Source organism: Melopsittacus undulatus, chromosome 8 (genome assembly GCF_012275295.1).
Source record: "Melopsittacus undulatus isolate bMelUnd1 chromosome 8, bMelUnd1.mat.Z, whole genome shotgun sequence".
Taxonomy (NCBI): Eukaryota; Metazoa; Chordata; class Aves; order Psittaciformes; family Psittaculidae; genus Melopsittacus; species Melopsittacus undulatus.
The window spans coordinates 33008251-33027954 of NC_047534.1; the positions used below are offsets into that span (position 1 = coordinate 33008251).

At 35.4% G+C, this 19704-nt stretch overlaps 1 protein-coding gene across 1 annotated transcript in view; it reads right to left on the reverse strand.

The window, feature by feature from the left end:
- Window positions 1–19704, reverse strand: part of DNAH7 (dynein axonemal heavy chain 7) — a 107907-nt gene that overhangs the window by 20027 nt on the left and 68176 nt on the right. Inside the window, exons 43-50 of the mRNA XM_005145566.2 lie at window positions 16853–17199; window positions 14637–14817; window positions 13244–13429; window positions 12029–12192; window positions 5348–5502; window positions 4221–4411; window positions 1161–1294; window positions 118–453 (exon numbers count right to left, since the gene is read on the reverse strand). Coding sequence (XP_005145623.2) covers window positions 118–453; window positions 1161–1294; window positions 4221–4411; window positions 5348–5502; window positions 12029–12192; window positions 13244–13429; window positions 14637–14817; window positions 16853–17199 — 1694 coding nt within the window. The remainder of the gene's footprint in view (window positions 1–117; window positions 454–1160; window positions 1295–4220; window positions 4412–5347; window positions 5503–12028; window positions 12193–13243; window positions 13430–14636; window positions 14818–16852; window positions 17200–19704) is intronic.

Below are 19704 nucleotides of genomic sequence, written 5' to 3' on the forward strand. Positions count from 1 at the left end.
ACAAAATATATTTCAAAATGCAGTGTTCGAGACAATACACTTTGGAGAAATGACAGTAATATTCGGGAGTAACTAGAAATACATCACTAACTACAAATGGTGAATTATCACTCTTACCTTGTTGGTAAATCTTCTGATTGCTCTGAATTATCTATAGACATGACAAAAAGATTAATAAACCACATGAGTGAATACTGGTACATTGGCTCAATGTTGGCTAGATCAGCAATAGAAAAAAACAAGACTGTCGAATGGACAGCAATAGGACAATAGCCCATACGGGCAGCATCAATCTCCTTTTCTGTCTCTTCAGCTACAGCTTGCTTTTCAGAAATCTCATTAGCCAGAACTTTTGAAGAAGATAATATCTGGATAGCAGTTTCATCCTCCAAAATATTTCCTTCTGAGGCTGAAAGAACTTCTAAAATCTTGTCTTCTATTTCTTTCAGCTGCCTAAAATAATATATGAGATTTTTTTACATACCAAAATTACAGCTGTTTTCTGTTAGTTTCTATAAAATAAAACAATGTGTAAATTCTATTCTTGGTATGCAACTTACATTAAAAATAGTTTTTTCTTATTAAACATTCCCTTAAATATGTTAAAAATACATCCACCTAGGCTAAAAACATATGTTTAAGGGAAGAAATGACAAACCGCTTTGAATACTGCACATTTCATGCTTTGACCCATGGGGAAAGATGCCTTTGCCATGTAAAATCAGTGCAAATCTAGCACACAGTGAAAACATTTCTAAAAGGTGGCCTTTAATATCTAATGAAAGTTTGTGAGGACAGCAAATCATGCACCAACATCATTGAAAGGATGCATAAAACCACAGGACAGGATTAAGAGTTGCATTTTGCAATGACACAATCTGCAATTAAGTTCTTTAATGTTTTTCAATAATCCCACAAATACGAAACCGTATCAGAAGAAAGAAGGCACAGCCAGTAGGAATATAAATAAGAGTATGCATCCAAGTCCACCTAAAAAACCCAAACAGAAGCCTACATTTGGGCTCTCAAAAATAGCAGTCTTGAATTTCCTGTGAAATCAAACAATAACAACAAAGGGTCTCTCAAATATGTTTCCCATGTTTGCAGTTCCTAAAACAGAAATCTGCTTCTGTCTCTAACAAGGGAAGTTATCTTGATACCTTTTATTCTCAGCCCCTTGAACAATGAGGGCTTGTTTTGATTCTTCAAGATCTGGCCTTTCTTTTGCAACTACAATTCCAAGAAGCTGATCTTGCATTCCTTCTGAAGTTACCATGAAGTTCAATAATGTAACCTGTTAGAAGAAATATTTTTGAGAGATAGTACAGCTATGACCAGACGCAATTAAAATGCATCCTTGTTTACAAGATGAGGTTTATATAATGTCATGTATCATGCTCAACCAAACTTTTCGAGTAAATGAATTGCACCTGAGGGTTTAAGATTATGTGTTAGAAAGCTAACTTCAAGACTAACCCAGAAAGCTAACCACAAGAGCAATGTGACAAGAATTTACAGAACTTCATTCTGTTCCTCAAAATTACACTGAATATTTGAATGTCAGTTCAAGAAGGATCTACCCATTTCATGCTTGTCTATATTCAAGCAGCCTTCACAGGGAAAGAAGCAAAACATTTCTATGAATGGAAGATTCAATTTAATGTACAGATTTTGTAAGTAAATGTGATTATCATTTGTTTTCCAAAATTGTTCCATCTGAACATCCCAGCGCAAATGGGATGCTGGCACAGTATATTGCAAAAATAGAAAGACCAGGTAGATCACATTTTCTGGTGCTGAGAAATGTTTCCCCCATGAAATTTTTGCTGTTTTCATAAAGTAAGTGGTAACATACATGCTGGGGTTGTACTTCAAACTATTATTGTCTCTGCCACATGTTTTCTCTCTATTGGCCTTGTTCACATACAATTTGTGGTGTTGTTATTACAGGGATATTTGTATCCTAGAATTAAGATAGCAACATGTTTTCTTTTTTTCATGAGAAAATAAGTAACTGGAAAAAATAGTTATTGTTTAAAAGAATTCCCATCCTATGACGTATTTATAATGGATCCAGAAAACCCCACATAATCTTGCTGAAGAAGTGGCAAAAAACATAGTCTTTTACATGAGAAAGGGATGCAATATATTGCCAGCAGAAGGATAGAAAACGGTTTGATGCATGTAGTCCAAAGCCGAGAAAATAATCTACTTATCAGTCATCAAGACTGATGATAGTATTGGTTTTAATTCATTGACTAGGTAATAGTAACTACAGATTCTCTAGGCTTTTTTGGGGGGTACAGATACCATTGACTTATATTTACAAAGAACATTCACCTTGAGCATAATGATCAGTCACAATATGGGATACCCATGAAGTTAACTTGTCTTGATCTGCTTCTGCCACTAGTATCTGAAAGTTGTCCAAATATTGAGGCTTGTTTCACAGGTTTTGTTTGTAAAGTTGGGAAGGCACTATTTTAACTTTCTTAAAATACATCACTAATATTATTTTGTTACAGCGTCAACTGAAAAAAACCCACTTTAGGAGCACAGATAGCACATCACACTGTTCTTTCACACAGGAATTTTGCAAGGAGGTTCAGGTCTGTATGACATTAAGAATCGGTAAGATCTTCACAAACAGCATGACCTATTTCTTCCAGACCTAATTTAACAATTTTAGTAGTGGGAAATGCAAGAGGGATCTGTTTCAAAACTTCAAGAGTTTCCTATAAGCTCAACTTCTCTTCTTCAAAGTAAAAGGCTAGATACAATGTTATGAGTTATCTTTTAACCAGAGGTGTCACACTCTAAAAGTTTGGCTGGCTCAGCCATCAGAACCTCTGAGGTCTAAGCACAAACTGCTGTATACATCCTACATTTCTCTTTGGTCCCTGAGGGACATACTGGTGTTTCATATGGATGTGAATACCTTTCCTCAGCAGTCCTGAAAAATATCTGACTTTTCTTAGTGATTTTTACTGCATGTAATTAATAGTTCTAGAAGCAGGAAAAAAAAAAGCTACTCCAAATGGCTAATAACTATAAATACATATATGTGCAGGTACTTGTAAATCCATGACCTATGTCTCTTTGCAGGCTTCACTATGTAAGTCACATTAGAATTCAGTAGTCTTTTTCTGTGAGATATGAAAGCCATATCAATAACCCTTTTCCATAGACTCGTTTTATTAGCTAGCTCCTGAATAAACCTCACAGCAAATTCACCAGTGGATGCTGAAATTGGCTTCAGGCCAAGATATTGAGATACTACTTTTCTGCCTCCTCCTCCCTGTATGTGAGCCAGCTTAAGTCTGACAGCTCAGCAGTGTGTGGTGTAGCTGGGGGTACACTGAACCACAGCATGAAGGAACTGCTCCTTATTAGAACAATTAACAGCTGATGTCTGACTGCATGCTGCATGGAACCCAACTAGAAAAGATTCATATAGCTTTAAAGTGCATATGTACTTTTTTTTTCCACATCAGTACTTCTTCATTGTCAAAACAGCTTACTGAATGTCGTAATAGTTTAAAAAGCTTGATTTCAAGGATTTGGGTTTCAGTATAGTCTATGTTTAACCAAACTGTAAATTTGTAATATTTTTCTATAAACAGTTCTTCAAAAATAGTAATAAATGAAAGGGGGAATACATCTCCCAAGCAACTTCAAAAAGACTAAACCACCAATTTTTCAAAGCAGGAAACCAACTTTTTTTGTCCTAAGATAGAAAAATAAGAGTATCTATAGTTATATATATCTGTAAATATATTTTCTATCTGATATAAACAAGGCACAATGCCAGGAATTGCTCAGACTCCTGTCCCTAACAATACTACAGATAAAACCCACAAATATGCAGGCCTAATGCCGAGTTTGAATGTGAGCTGACTATTCTATTAAACCCTTGGAAATATATTTATAATAAAAGATTACTAAATAGCATCAGGAGATACAGACTGGGAACAGTGATAAAATTACTCAATTAAAGAACTGACAGTATGAAAGAATGACAGCATTGCAAGGTGAAGTATTAGATATGAGAAATGTCAACACTTCTAAGATGGGAAAAGTCTCCAAGCAGTGAAAAATACAAAAAGGGAATGTTGGCAGGGAATGGGGGGGAAAAATTGCCAAAAATCCTTCCCTGGCTTTAACGAAGGAATCGTTTTAAAATTAAAACAGAGTCGCACATTCATTTACAAAATTCTCACCTTCACAGATGTTTCAGGAAGATAATGTGGATTTCTCAGCTTAGTTGTAATATAAAAGCGGAATTCAGGAGCATACTCGATAACGGCATCTCCAAGGCAAATACATATACTCCCTGACTGCTTAAATGTCTGTTTGAGCAGAAGTGGCTCTAGGATAGGATCAAGTTCTTCCCCAACATTCTCCAGTAGCACTTCAGAATAACACAAGAATTAGTAGAACATTCTTGGCATTTATATTACTGATTGACTGTTCTTTACAATACATATGTATAATGTGTATTTACAGTGTCCAAACAATAAAAGTATCAATCGATATCTAGAGATAAGGTTAAGTTTCTCCCAGTATTCAGCTGACGGAAAAATGAATTACAGAAACGTACTTCATTTCTTTTTCTAGTATCATATCAACTTGCAAAAAAGAAAAAAAAAGGAACTAAAATGCTATCACTATTACTGTTGCCAATGTCTTAGAACAGTATTTCAGGTCTGTCATTCTTAAAAAGGGAAATAACAACAAACTAAATACCACATGCCACAGAAGTATTTTGGGGTTACTATTTATGCATCGATTTTCATTGTAAATATATGAGGCTGTCAAAATCAAGAAAGATGGAATGGAGAATAAACAATTTCTTCACTTGTATGTGAAGAAATTTTCAGTCAGCCACTGAAAAATTGCTGGAGTTGTAACTATGTGTTTCTTTCATTAATTTATTCCTATTTGAGGGTAATAAGACTAATTGCAACAAAGGTACTACAGAGAATACAAAAATCATTAATGATCACAGCATAACAGTCCAGTATTTATAGTCTTGAAGAGCCAAATAAAACTAATGTTACTCTTTAGAAATAAAATTATTGTAGCATGAAAACAAAAGAAATTACAAATCTCATAAGCCAATTAAAAGATACAAATTAAACTAAGTATTACATTGTGCTAAGAAGTATCTTATAACCTGAGGTGAGGACTGCAATTACTTTAGTACTAATGTGACTCAAAATGAGAAAAAAAAACAATTCTCTTTTCCTTAATTGTGAGAATATTTGATACTCACCAGTTTCATTTCTTAGCTAACTGTGCCCCCTCCAGGTTCTTCTGGAATTTACACTTCCATTAATCAACTTACCAGGACTGCCAAACTGAATGCAGTTTTCCAGGGTTGTAACAAATTCAGAGTCGCTGAGTTTGATTATATGCAAATTGTTAGCTTTTTCCATGTTCTTTATCCATTTATTTGCTTGACCCTGAGGATCTATCATCAGAGGCCATCTTCTTGCATTACTGAAGGGAAAAATGAAAACTTTCAAAATTGAAATATAAGCTTTTCAGTACCTTAAAGTACTTCATAAGGTATTTATTCCTTTTTGTCATTAAAACAAAAGTTTGTCACTACGAAATCACAGTAGGCACATACCCAGTTACAATCCTTAACAAATTTAAGGGGAGACAGATTAAAGTTTTTTGTTCAAAAAACCCTGCAAGTTTCCTCTTTCAAAAAAAGTACTTAGAATAAGACTTCTTGCTTCCTAGAAAGTTTAATCACATTTAATTTTATAACACTCTCAAAATAAAAATAGCACGCTTAGTTTTGAAATTCTGAACAGTTTTAATAGTCATATACATAAGTGAGCATTTTTCCAGTGAAAATGAATGGAAATTTCCACTAAAGAACCATTTTAGAGCTAGTGTAAAGGAAAATGTGTAAGCAGATTCAAAGACCTTTTAATCCCTAATCTTTAAGCAGAAATGGACACAAAGAACGTATGTGTTTTGTTCTTGTCAGACTTAGTAACTACTTCACAGGTATTTTTATAGCTCTCTACCACATGTAGTTACATTACCGAGATATCTAAAACTAGTGAAACATTTTAATGGCCAATTACAATAATAACCACCTAAATTAGAAACCATCTAAGCAGGCAGAAGTGAGAATTCCAAAATAAATGTAGTCAGATCCCATTTTATTAGGAGATACAATATAGTGTACTACTGGAAGGTAAAAAGTGGTAATAGCTTTTTTTCCAAATTTAGCTTAAAAAGAAATCTTTCAGACTACTTCTACAGCCTCTACCATTATTACAAGTTACTTTACACAGTGTGATAATGGCAAATTATTTAAGTTTAATATATTTTAAAAAGTGAACTTCTCTCTCTTGAAAAATGTTGATTCACAAATAAAACTTGTCATGTAAACATGTCTGCTCCATATTTCTAGTTTCCTTAAGGATTCTAAGATGAAAAGTATGCAATTAAGTAAAACACAATCTTGGGTTTTGTCTGATCTTCAGTTATACCTTTTTCTTAGAAAGAGTGATGTTTTCCATAAATTGACAAAAGAAAGTGATAAGTCTTGAATTAGTAAAAGGTACAGAGGAAGTAGTTGTAGATACAGTGAAAGTTCTAAAAGACAATACTCAGGCAACTTTAGTTCAATGCAATCTAAGTTCTTGCAGGCTTGTTACTAGTTTCAAAGTTGTTGGCAGGCAAAACTGTGTAACACATTATACACCTTGATCCACTTTAAGAGAGTAATTTTAAAATAGGTAAAACACAGTTTAAGACAGAAAAATCCTTGATGTTCTGTATTACAGTCTCTATTCCATAAACTTATTAAGGACCAAGCATAGTTTTAAGGCCTATTTATACATGTGTAAATATTACAGTACACAATAACATGCATGTAACCCTTATTCTGAGGGTTCAGCTGTAACTCAAGCACAGTTCTGTGGGGCACAGCTGTGTGACTAGATTATCATTACTAAATTTCTCATTTTAAGCTGAGAGAGACCAGATAAGCAAAACCATGCTAGATAGAAAAATTGAAAACAAAGCTGAAAGGGAAGTTGGTTGCTTAGCAACTCACAAGAAGTTATGGAACTTTGCAAAGAAGAAGGCGGAAGAAACTGGTTTTTATCTTTTTGGCTACTGATGTCAGATTTGGGAGCTCAGCAAGATCAAGAACCAATCCTTTGCCAAGATGCAACAGAGGCAAACATTTCCTCACCTTGATATCAACCTTCTGGCTAACGTACAAAGTGTTCTTGATGCAGTTACGAGCAAATGGATGTTTAGCTTGGTTGTGTTAGTCCTAATTATCATGCATGCGTATTAGTGAAAAAGTACTACTCAGAAATTGTGACTGATCCTGCTTGCAGAATCCCTGCACAGTAAAATGTGCACAAATGAATGTGACTGTGCATATATGTATATATATATATATATACACATATATATATATATATATGGAGCTACAGAGCAGAAGCAGCTTGAGGTTCTTTGGACTGAAAATGGACATTGTGGAAGCAAGATAGCCTAAATTTAGGAGAAAAAGTTTTGGAAGATAAATCCACCATGTGTGGCAGTAGCCAGAGATTATACATGGTATGCTATACAGAAGTTCCTTCTGTGTTATTGATCACAAACTGGACTTGGCAGCGACCCTTCACCAGCTGAAGGGGGATGGCTTTCTTCCCCCTTATAGAATGATTTAGCAAAATGGGTCATCTAAAAGGAACCATGCCGAGCCTACCTATAAGGGAAGGAAGTTTTCACAAGTAAAATGCACTGAGAGATTCAGGAAATGCATTAGTAACCCATTGTGGTATCTAAGCAGACATTAAGAAAGTTAAAATGTGGGCTTTGTAAAGTTATAAGTATTTTGAATAACTTGGTAAACACAGATAAGGGAAAACTTGGTACCACAGTAGGTCTAGAAAAGTAAACAGAGGATTTGAAATCTGAACATCTGTCAGTAGTATCAGCAGTATTAGAAGACAAACTCACAGTAGGTAAGTGATCACCAATGGATCCCAAGTGTACGGCTGAGCTCCCATACTGCTAGGTAATTCAGTTGCTTATGAGAACCCAAAGGGAGATCCAAGGGATATATGGCCAGTTGATTTTAAGAATAAGATGATACAAGGTGATAAAGCAATTGCAAACTGTAAATTGAACATAGTGAACTTACACGTTAAGCATATTCTAAACCAGGCACAACTTATGTCATTTGCTTGTAATGATTTTGCTTGCTTTTATTTTAAATTTGAGAAAACCTCAGCCAAAACCTACAGAATGTGCCTCTTTCCCTAATTACTTCACGTATTGTTTTCAGCATATCCCGGTTCAGACCTATTGTGTAATAGACATAAAATAGTTAAGACTGAATAACTAAAGAGTAATTCTCTAATAACAGCCAAACACATAGCTTTCATTAATGATAAAATCCTCTTCATTGATGGGAATGCATAAGCAGTCACTATGTATGTTTGCAAATTATCCCTGAATAGCTCTCCCATTCTATCTTTTGACAAATCCGTTACAAAAAGCTTCACTTGCATTTTATATGGTTCCTGGGGTCTTTATATAAAATTAATCTAGCCATAAACTCATAACTACAGGCATAATGTGTATCATCAATTTGAAGTAGAATCTATCTCACATTTCAAAATTAAAGGCTATCATTATTTACTTTTAAAATGCTAACCATCTCTCCATTAGTTTGAAGAGAATTTTGATCAAAGCTTCATAAAAAATGCTAGGATGTACTGCAGAAGTGTTGAATACATTAACATTTGTCAACTGTTCAGCCTGAGTGATTGCATTATTAATACAGTAATTGCCTAAAAAAGTAACATATACAATCATAATCCCAGCATATATCCTCTAACTTCAATGAGTAGTTTTGCTTCCAGAAGTACAATCAATGCCAATTTTGAAGTAAAATTAAAGTACACTAAGATTCTTTAGATAGGGCATTATTTTGTCCATTTCATTTTGCTCTTTGCCACATACACAGTTGCCAAAGCTGAAGTATTACCCATGCATCTATGCTTCCACAGGTTAACCCTATAATACGCAATTTCAGTTATGTGTGAAAACCTAACATTCACTCTACAGTAAAAGAAGTATTCGTTCACCAGTACTGTACATTAGACTCCTCAATCTGTAGAATTTTCAGTCTAAGAATTTTCATATAAACCTTAGTAAAAATAAAAGGTATTAGTAAGTTTCTGCAGTAGCACACTGTGTAAAAGATGTATAAATATTAGCTACCTGTTACCATAGACGTGTCAACAATTAACCTGGCTATGGAAAAGAATTGTAAGAATTACTTATTCATCATCCAGAAAAGAGAACCAATGGACGTGACATAAATGGGTAGCAATCACAAACAGAAAAGCAGTTAAAACACTGTTGCTCCACAGTCAATTCAGGTTCACCTGTACTAAGAACAAAACCTGAAAAATAAAAGTCAGCACCAAGGCATTAGCAAGCAATCTGGGCAGGACTGAGAGGGTTTTTTTGTTTCACAAACACAAAATTGCAAATGAAAATCATAACTGCTTATGCAAGGTCACAAAGCTTAGTCTATTGCAAGCACCTGTTCTGTGTTTAACAAAAGTGTCAGTGCCATACATACTTCAGTCATCAGTAGACTCATTAATCTAAAGCTAATCGCTAGTGAGCTACACATTGTCAAAGAAATCACTGATGTTTGCACTGATTGTGTTGTTGATATATACCAGATGAACTCTGCCCAGACAAACATATTCCTAGTGACTAATGTGAGACAGATGTGCATGTATTAGAACACCACATAAGAATGTAGAATCATCTTAAAAGTGAAAGGCAATAATATTAACATTTAGTGCGATTTCAGAATTTGTTCCACCTTACAAAGAATGAGAATATCTTTAAAGACGCAGAATTTTAAAAATGCTTTAGATCAAACAATGTATTGTTACATAAATTCAAAGGGTTTTATTTGGATGTAGCTGAAGATAAACTCAAAAGGGAAAATTCAGAAACAAAAAGGGGATTTCAAAATAAAAAATAAATCCTTCTTTCCTTATCAGAACTTTCTTTAACTTGTGATGAGCCTATTATAATTCTAACTACCATAGGAAGAAGCTGCAACTGCCATGCTTTTAACCATTTAGCAAATCCCAGTGCTCCACAGATGTAATCAAGTTTCTGTTATAAATTCACTTATTTTTTTAAGTTCTTTGAGGACTGGAATGGGTGCAAAGAAGACTTCGTGGAGCCCCATTCATAATTCCTACTAAAGAAGTCCCTACACTAACCCAAAACCCAAAGCTCTCTTAGCTGTTGTCTAGGAATATGCTGTGCTGTTCTGCTCCAGAAGGGATCCTAGGAACAACTAGTCTGTATGTAGTACTGGTAGGGAAATGAGGTCCTAAAGAAAACAGACACCAAATTGTCAGTGCAGATATACCTCCTCACCTTTTGTCAAGTATCTAAAATTATCACATGGATGAGGAAGACCAATATCTAACTCCCAGCTGCCCGACAGGATGTGAAAGCCCACATTTGTGAAATCAGAAGTTATTGCAGGAAAGCTCAATCTCACACCTTTTCTTTCTGAAGCAGTTTAGAAGTACACAGAAGAAAAGGCAAGTGACAGAGGAAGAAACTGTCAAGACCGCATGGTTAGGATCATCTTCTGTAAGAAAGACTAGAAAGTCTCTCCATTCTGGTTTTTTGCACCTCCTTTACTGCCTTTTTCCACTGTTTTGTTACTGTGCCCTAGCAAAATAAAGATCCAGTTCCCAGTGCACAAACCAACACTTTCAAAATGTCAGGGCTTTATATACTAAATATGTTACAAGCCTGGATGTTAATCTCCTACCAGCTGGGAACATAAACTGCAAAACTGTTTATACAGAACTAATCAAGACATTGTCTATACTTCCAGTGCCATTTTAGGGGAAAAGTGTGTGATTCTCTGTCCTGGGTTCAGCAGTAGCAGTCATTTTTTCTCTTTAGTAGCTGGTGCAGTGCTGTGTTTTGACTTTCAGCCTGGGAACAGAGCTGATAACACTGATGTTTTTAGTTACTGCTCAAATGTTTACCCTGATCAAGTACTTTGTGAGTATCACACTCTGCCGGGGAGGAGAGGAAGCTGGGAGGAAGCAGAGACAGGACACCTGACCCAAACTAGCCAAAGAGGTATTCCATACCACAGCACGTCATGCTCAGTATATAAATGGGGCCAGTTACCCAGAAGGGCTAGGGGACTGCGGGGTGGGAGGATGTATTGGTCGGTGCTCTGTCAGGCTGGGTGGGCTGAGTTACTGGTTGGCGGGTGGTGAGCAGCTGTATTCTCTTCTCTTGTTATTTCCCTTATCATTATTATTATTGGTGGCAGCAGCAGTGGTTTGTTACTGGACTGTTCTTATCTTAACCCATGGGAGTTACATTCTTTTGATTTTCCTCCCCACCCCTCCGGGAGCAGGGGGAGGGCAAGAAGGGGGGGTGGAGAGAGAGACTGCGTGGCTAACTTGGCTGTGTTTAAACCAAGACACTCTCATAGAAAGATGAGCCTCTTCTGTACCTCTGCAGAGACATCTCTTGGCAGCAACTGATGGTAGCACATTTCTTTAAAAATAAAGTGCCTTTTTAAGGATAATTACTTCTGTATCTACTGATTACACTACAGGAATGATAGTCAAAATTTTACTCCTGGAGTATTTTAGGATGTCTCAAACTGAATCCAGTGTGCAGCATGTTTGTAATAAAAAGGGGGGGAAGGGGGAGAGGAGGTATCATTATAACAATCCATAGGGGTTAAAAAGGAGGAGAGTGAATTCACAGATTTAAAACAATTACCTTGTAAAGTTAAAAAGTATTATTAGTATTTTTTTATAAATTTGAGCATTACAGTCATTTTATAACTCTGATTGTTAAACTGGATATACATAGACAGAAAACTGCCTATAAAAGGAGAAAAGTATGTTCTGAGAAGCTACTTAATGAATATTTTTCCTTTTTTTATGTGTTTACTTACGAGATAATGATGCCATTATCAATAGAAAACATGTCATAAGGTAGTCCAGCAATATTCCAAGCTCTGATCTTTACCGGTTCTCCCAGGGTATTTGTTAAGGAAAAATCATCAGAACAGGGAATGTTTTTTGTTTTACATAGAAATACCCACTCTTTAGTTTGCATCTAGATAAAAAAGAAAACAAATATTAATTGAAGTTCTGTCTATTCCCAAATTTTTCAAACCATTAAAAAATGTAGTTTTTAACCCATTTCTCATAAGACATGCTACATGTATGATCATTAGATCTTCAAATTGAAAGAAACTCATCTTTCTGTATAAAATGTCTAAAAATGTCTTTTAAAAATGCCTTTGTATGTGACTTTTATGTATGAAATACAAGTTTATCTGGTGAAAGCCTTGGTATGATTTCATTTACCATTTCAGTATAGTTAATAATATCATTTACTTATATTTGTTTGAAACAACAGTACAAAATTTTCTAAGAAAAAACGGATGAAGGAAGTACATTGAAGGAAAATTTGAAATACAGATTACATCCAAATTCTATGTTAAAATGAGGTACATTGATTTCTTTTCTTTCTTAATTTTTAGCAATTTTTTATATCCTGGACTTGATTTTCAGAAGAAATGGAGATTAATTTCTATGGCTGAATTCAGTGGCAGATGTTGGTGTTCAAAAACTTTCAAAGTCAGGGTAATCTCAACATCCAACATTTGTTACAGCTAAAATCAGCTTCCACATCAAAATCTTTTCGTATTCAGAATTTCTTTCATTAAGTGTTACAGGCACAAGTCTGCTATATTATTGAGCTATTTTATCTTTTGTCTCCTTTTGCACAGAATTAGACCACTTTCAGAACTTGTTTAATTTTGGTGCTGTTGAAATAGAACCTAATTCTGTTTTCTTTTAAGTTAAAGAGAATTTAGCCATTGAATGAGAGTAACCAGAGGCATCAGGTATAAAGTTACCAGCAATTGCTTCAGAGAAGAAAAAGCAACCAAAGAACTCCATGCTTGACACTGCAATAAATAGAACAAGGGAAGAATTTCCCCAGAGAGTCTTAAAAACAGAACTCAAAATTCTACAATAGTTTCGGTTCTGCTTATGAATTCTATTAAAACATAAATAAAAAATAAAAAGTTTGTAATAGAAGAAAAATTAATTAAATTTAATTATTACAAAACACAGGACAAAATCCCTGTACATATTACTTGTCTGTAGCTGGATGTAAAGGCTCCTAGGTAAGCTACAATTCCTGATGAAATAAGTATATCTCCAGTCAAATTGGTGTACTTCTGTCCCAGGTCCAAAGCAGTGTCATGCCAACGAATTGTTTCACCCCCAAGGCCACTGATCAATTGTTCTGCTCGCTGTAGTTTTTTGCTGCATAAGTCAACCTCAGAATGAAAAAAATGGCTGATTACATGATGACTTTAAAGACATTTTAAAATATTAGAAGCATTCAAGGATTATTTTCCTGTGCAGATGTTTTCTTAAGTAAAGAAAGCACTTTCGTATTATAATAAAAACTTTACAGAACAAAAACAATCTCAGTATCAGTACAATAAAATCTATTCAGTTACATTTTCAGTCAAATAAAAGAATAAGACCAGTATAAATCATATAATTCAAAATAGCTCTATATGCAATATGGAAGATATTCGTAGTCAAGGAAATTATCTATATGTAATAAAAGAAACAAAAACACCTCCAAAGACATTGCTGTCTCATGAAAGTAGGTATGTTTTTGCAAAAAAACAACCAATCAAAAACCCCTAACCACACCCCATCCTTATGAATACATACTCTGCATTTCTGTTGTTGGTTTTTAATGAAGCCATCTATCCAGGCATGTTTATGACCTAACAGGAATTTAATTCAGCTGTGTTAGATTTCTTTACAATTAAGTAGAGACACATTTCAGCCACAGGATAGGAGGAAAATTGTCAACTCTTGCTGCTGTTACAATCCTGTCTCTCTTCTGGTAACCATAGCAGCCAATTTACACCACAGTAACAAAATGCTTGTGTAGTTTATCCCTCCCTTCTACTTCCAAATCATATCAGCATGCAGGAGAAACACACAAAGAACTGACTTTAACTACAGACAAGAATTAAGATTCCATTTCAAATTCCAAAACTTTTTTTGTAAAAAAGCTCAAGATTATGTACTTCAAATCTTAAAAAAAAGTCTTCTAAATGTCTATTTCTGCACACGTGACAGCTACTTACCAGTCAGGAGCAGAGTTTACCAAAAACATCCTCAAAATTGCATTAGTAGAAAAGGCATAAGTAAACTTTCAAAACTTTAAATGTATTCACTTGCAAGTTAATAGATGATTCAAATTCTTAGTGCAATCATTGAAAAATTATCAAAAGCAGATTGAGAGTGTAGGAGAGGGGTATCAGTTGGTAAATTCATAACATCTACATTTCCTATTACTTTAAAGCATTTATTCCCCATGCTTTGCCCATTTGTAACTTCAGGACCATTACACCAAAATAAAAAGATAGTTATCTGAAATTATGACATATTGGCAGTTAAAAGGAATCATTTGACAAAGAAGCAAACTTTAAAGAACTTTACTGTATAGCCATCATATACCTGATTTTCCAAGTCCGCCTTCTCCCGTTTCTTGGATTCCAATGTATCCTGGAGTACAGCCAATTTATCTTGAACCTCTTTCAGGTCTGCTTGTTTCTGTCTTAGACTATCCATAGCAATCTTCAATTCTCCTTCAGCTTGATTCAACTTCTCCTTTTTGGGTGCAACATTTTTTGCCACTCTAAATAAAGACAAAGAATAAATTAAACAATTGAAACCTACATTCTCCCTCCAGGATTACTATTTTAAAAATTAACATAGTGCAAGGTCCTACACCTAGGTCGGAGCAATCCCAGGCACAGCTACAGGTTGGGCAGAGAAGAGATTCAGAGCAGCCCGGCGGAGAAGGACTTGGGGGTGTTGGTCGATGAGAAAATGAACATGAGCTGGCTTCAGTGTGAGCTCACAGACCAGAAAGCCAACTGTATTCCGGGCTGCATCAAAAGGAGTGTGAGCAGCAGGTCAAAGGAGGTGATCCTGCCCCTCTACTCTGCTCTCATGAGACCTCACTTGGAGTATTGTGTGCAGTTCTGGTGTCCTCAACATAGAAAGGACACGGAATTGTTAGAACAAGTCCAGAGGAGGGCCACAAGGATGATCAGGGGACTGGAACACCTCACATATGAAGACAGGCTGAGAAGTTGGGGCTGTTCAGCATGGAGAAGGCTGCATGGAGACCTCATAGCAGCTTTCCAGTATCTGAAGGAGGGCTATAAGGATGCTTCATTAGGGACTGTAGTGACAGGACAAGGGGTAATGGGTTCACACTTAAACAGTGGAGGTTTAGACTGGACATAAGGAAGAAATTCTTTACTGTTAGGGTGGTGAGGCACTGGAATGGGTTGTCCAGGGAGGTTGTGAATGCTCCACCCCTGGTGGTGTTCAAGGCCAGGCTGGACAGAGCCTTGGGTGATATGGCTTAGTGTGAGGTGTCCCTGCCCATGGCAGGGGGGTTGGAACTAGATGATTTTAAGGTCCTTTCCAACCCTAACTATTCTATGATTCTATGAAAAATGAAGTAAAACCTTTGCAACTCAGTAGCTCATACAATTTTCCATTTCATATCAATCTGATGATATCTGAAAATAATCAGGTTTTACTTAATCTTAGAATCATAGAACAGTTAGGGTTGGAAAGGACCTTAAGATCATCTAGTTCCAAATCTCTGCCATGACCAGGGGCACCTCACACTAGATCATGTCACCCAACACTCCATCCAGCTTGGCCTTGAACACCTCCAGGGATGGAGCATTCACAACTTAAGCAGTTTCTGCAAATTTTTCTTTAATAACAGATAACAATTAAAAGCAAAAAGGATTACGCTTCCAAGCTGTGTCATATTTGAACACAATTTAGAATCCATCATGGATTTTTGCCATTAGAAATGCATACATAAACATATATATTAAGTAACATTCACAGATACTGTATGCACATATTCAGCCAGCTCTGTACAAAAAATAAAATAAAATAAAAAACACAGAAAAAAAAACAGCTTTTCACATCCAAGAATCTATTTTCCAGTTTTCAGGATTCAGTCTTTTACACAGATACTTGTGTGAGGAGAGTATTAGAAGTAACATATTATTTATGTATCCAAAAATAACAAGCCACAAAATGTGTTGAAATGTCCCTATGCTCAACTGAAACAGCATTTCACAAGTAATAACCTCATAAGTAATTAATCCACTCTCATACTCAAGTTGTAGATCTGCTTCAAAGTCAACCTTTTTAGTCAACTTTATCAGTTGGTACTTGTAATGTTAATAGTTGTTCTCAATTTGACAAGTGTCTCAAGCATGCATTTACTGATCTTTTGGAAAAGTAACACAATATCCTCTCAAATGAAGGCATGCATTATCTACCGTCACTTAACATTCAAACTACAGGTTGACTTTAGTCACCCAGTGCTGATTTACTGTTAAATGTGGGTTCCAGATGTTTTAAATTAGGAAGTATCACAAAAAATAAGCACACTTTTTCAGTGCATTGAATAGGATGTGTAACAAAATATATCCTCTTGTCTTGATATGATTACCAGAAACTTCCCAAGACATTTCAGTAATGCCTTTAACTATTTTCTGAGCATGTTGTTGCTCCCATGCCTTCTTAGAAAAATTCAGAACTGAAAATCAGGCTCTATACCTTAACATCAAAATAAACCAATCTCTTAAATTTATTTTAACCTTTCAAAAATTATCTTTATATATACTTACGTATCATAAAACTCCATGGCTATAACCCACTTGCACAGACCCTCTGCTGCTGTGGAAGCATTTCGAACCTTCTCTGGTACAAATTCAGGATTTGTAAGATAGTTTTTTCTTATGATAGCCATGTAAGCTGCAGGAATGTTATCCTTGTCATATTCATGAAGAGACTGAAGAAATCTTATGTCACCCAGTAGTCTCTTAGCAGGACCCCAGAAATCCTCAATTTTTTTCCCAGAACCTGATGGATCTGGAATCCTATCTGCTTTGACACCTTTAAGGATGCATATAGCTTCCATTACAAGCTTGACACCAGAAGGAGGACTCTTCATGGACTTAACCACTGTAATATCCTTAAAATTATAGTAAAAAAAAAAAACACCTTTAGAGCTCTGAACATAGGTGTATCGATTCTTCTATTACAACAGAAATAATAATAACCTTTTTTAACGTCGAGATAGTATCTTTCCGTAAACATTTACAGTTCTCATACTTGATAATTTTAAACACAATCTATGATCTCAAGTGCATAGCACAAGCCTGCATTGTCCATGTGTATTTATCATTTTTGTTTGCTTGGGGGGGATGTCCAAACTTTTTATTTCATTTTTTTCCATTCTTTCTGGTCTTTTCTCTAAGGTACTATGCAGGCTAAACTAACACTGACTTCTAAACAAAAATATCTGAAATCTAATCAACAATCAGTTCAGACAAGACAACAAACTTTTGTGTAATTCATTTTAGCTGCCCTTTTTTCTGCTTCTAATTCAGTATTGGGCATGGCAGCTCAGTTATGGAGTACAGATGTCCAGTGTTATGCTCTACCCTTCACGTCAGGCTCTAACACAATACTCCCAAGCTTACAGGATCACAGCAGTAGTGGATTAGTAGATTTAAGATAACAAGGTAAAAGCTGCCTTCAACCCAGAACTAATGATCTATGCTCTTTAAGTACAGCAAATAAATCAATTAGTATTCCGGTCAGTTACTGAACTTCCAGAGCGAGCCAAAGGAGAGAAGAGGCAGCTAAAAGGAAGACGATTACTGGGTAAAAAGTACTGACATTACAAAAAATAGCATGAAATTACTAAGCAAAGTTTTAACTGCAAATATAGAATAATAAAAGAATTAAATACTTCTACACATATGTGTAAAATTAATTAAGCAAGGATTTATGGAGAATAATCTCTTACTCTTCCCAAAAAATAACTCTGCATGGAAATACAAATATTCTTCCTAAAAGCTTTTCTCAGAGAACACATACTTCAGCAAATTAAAGGATTTTTAGATTCTCATGTTTATTTTGCCAACTAGTTTTAGACTTTGAGAGCTTGCATATATATGCATATAGGATTCATATAGGCTCATATTCATATATAGGATCCATACAGGGTTGTATATATATGCAATTTGGATAGAAATAGCACCTGAAGTGAGTATGGAAAAGTCCAGAAAGAATAACCAGGAAAGTAAATTTGATTTATGAGAAAATATTAAGAGCATAGTGATTACTTAGTTTATAGAAAAGAAAACTGGAAGTGCTGAGATAAATGAGTAGTCTTTAACTGCATAAAAGATAAAGAACCACGTTCACAGGGAGCAGGGCAGAAATAAGGTTAAGTTGTAATGAGTAAAATTAGAAGTATACACCAGGAAAATCTTCTTAATGATAAATGTGTAAAGTGAAACATATTACCTAGATTACAAGCTGAAGAAGACAACTTCCAGCGGTCCCTTCCTAGTTCTAAATTTCAGTGTCTTTGTTTATGCATTGCTAGAAACTTAGATGGTCGACAATAAATAACATTTAAGACTGTTATACTTTCTCTAATCTTTGCTGAACAAAGAACCATATGAGGTACACAGTGCCTTTTAACTTCAGATACTCATGTCAGCAGTACGGAATTATGTGTAGATCTGTTTCTCCAAACAAAACATTAAATCTGCACATTTATGTATGTAGATTTACAGGCAAAATTTGCAACATGTGTCGTGCTCTGCTTTCCATCAGTCGTGGCCAGGGTGAAGGGGAGTCCTGTACAGATACTCAAAGCTCCCCCTGCACACAGAGGTTTTTTTTAGTTCATCATGCTATCTAAATATATTTTGAGGAAAAAACTCCGTGCTTTTTTCCCTTGGAAGTTCCTCCTACATTAGTTTTTCCTCTTGTACCACAATACTCCTTTCTTGGAGACACTGAGCACTGACAGCAGCTCTTCAGCTTACTTCATTAGCCTTCAAAGCCTCGTTCTTACCTCGTTACGCCAAGTCTAATGCAATTGCCTTGAAGGGACTAAGTAGCAATTTGCTATTTTAACAAAGCATTCCAGTGATTTGACAATGCCAGAATCTAAAACTTTTGATACCAAGCAATAGTTGTAAATAATAAAAACCTCGATTTTTCTGCTTCCTTGAAAGTTTTTGAAAATCTTGTTTTCAGCAACTATAGCTGGAGTATGTAGCCCATCCATCACCCAGGCAAAGGAAACCTGAATATCCATAAAACCAGAGGCAGCTGCCTCCACTGTCATACTCTTACAGGAAAGCACAGAATTTCAGCATCAGTTTCTAGCCTCTGAAGAACTGGACATGAAAATATTAGTTGAAAGGTTGGCAGGTTCAGAGTAAGGAAGCTAAAAGCATACATTTTCTAACTTCTCCATTGTTGAATCAAAATACTTTTGTAACTATGAATTCTGAAGTGTCCAGAATATTTGGTTTTGTAATCCATAAAATTTTTTACAGCTTTTTCAGTAGAAAATAGACACAAAGTAACACTTTGCTTTTTAAAACTGAAAGATTTCAAGAAGTTTCTAAATTATAAAACTGTGTAAGTAAATATAAAATCTGAAAAGGCA